Source organism: Perkinsus marinus (assembly GCF_000006405.1).
Source record: "Perkinsus marinus ATCC 50983 genomic scaffold scf_1104296952160, whole genome shotgun sequence".
Taxonomy (NCBI): Eukaryota; Perkinsozoa; order Perkinsida; family Perkinsidae; genus Perkinsus; species Perkinsus marinus.
The window spans coordinates 1-1,255 of record NW_003208984.1 but is presented as its reverse complement, the minus strand read 5'-3'; the positions used below and the strand labels follow the sequence as shown (position 1 = coordinate 1,255).

At 46.9% G+C, this 1,255-nt stretch overlaps 1 protein-coding gene across 1 annotated transcript; it reads right to left on the bottom strand.

Moving 5' to 3' along the window:
• Positions 1 to 476: 476 nt before the first annotated feature.
• On the bottom strand, positions 477 to 800 carry Pmar_PMAR005441 (hypothetical protein; the record flags this gene model as incomplete). The annotated part of the gene is made up of 2 exons (XM_002777174.1): positions 477 to 646; positions 692 to 800. Coding segments are annotated over 2 exons (279 nt in total), but the record flags the coding sequence as incomplete, so codon positions are not given.
• Between the last annotated feature and the right edge of the window lie 455 nt (positions 801 to 1,255).

The following is a 1,255-nucleotide window of genomic DNA, read 5'->3' as shown; positions in this document are numbered from 1 at the left end:
AGCAACAACTGACTACCACGATCACGTCGACTGATGAGAAGTGACTTGAGCCAAGCAGTATAGAGTAGGTCATCCATATACGGATAATAAGCCTCGACCGGAGATCCATAATCCTTGATCAAAATGGATCGAATATCCTGCAAGGCAATACATAGACATGCCGGGGAGCATGTCAAGCCGAACGGAAGTCTCAGACATCGCCAATACCGATTATTACTTCTAAAATTGAGACTAACAGTGTCAGGAATATGTAGTAGTAGTTGAGGGAATGCTCTAACCACGTCTTCGAAAGCTACGAAGGGGGCCATTCTACTCCGCAGTAGGATAGCTTTGAGAGCCTTACGTAGCATACTAACATCGCCAGAATCGAGCCGAGCATTAATACCACGAGCATCGATAGTAATACGAACAGGTTGGGTCTTATGACCTGGACGTAGTGCCAAAACGGTGCTTGCCACAGGAAAATCCTCCCGTACTTCAGCCGGAGTTAACGGCCGTATGTATCCCTTAGCCTCCATATCTTGCAACTCCTTCTCAAAATCATCATACCATGAACCACCCATCTCACGGAGTCTCTGACATGTAGCCACGTCTCTCGCTATGGCAGCTCGTCGACCGAGTCCAGGATCCGTAGAAGATGGTCTCTCTGAGGAAAGCCAGGGCAAAGATACTCGCGCCCGATTACACCCACCGCCATCCAACACATAATCCAACTTGATCTCAGCCCTCTCTTCCTCACCTTCCTCTAATTCACTACTCAGTTGATGCTGACCAGAAGGAAGTTTTGACGAATCAAGCATCGGTGTAGGCACAGTAACATTATCACTGTCAGCAAGAGTGAGGAAGACAGGCAATCTCGATGGAATAGATGACTCAGAACATAACCTTAATACATTGGCAGACCCCAATTGAAGTAACTCACTCCCGTCAGCGCACATGAACCATGACAAGGATCCTACATCCCGTGCCAATTTATGAAGGCTCAATACTCCTGGAAGACTCAACCCATCAACAATCAGTACTGTTGTTGTATAACAATCGCTACCAATACGAAGAGTAACTCGACGAGCACTAATCGACTCTCTGCTGTTGACCATTAGCAAATAGAAGTGTTACTGGATGATCAAGATGGACACGAGGAGCACCCGAAAGGAGATTACCCACTGTAGCAGAAACCAAATGCTCGACAGCACCACTATCCAGTAACCATCGAAGTGAATGTGATGATCCATCTGGTAGTTGTACAGCTGCTAAG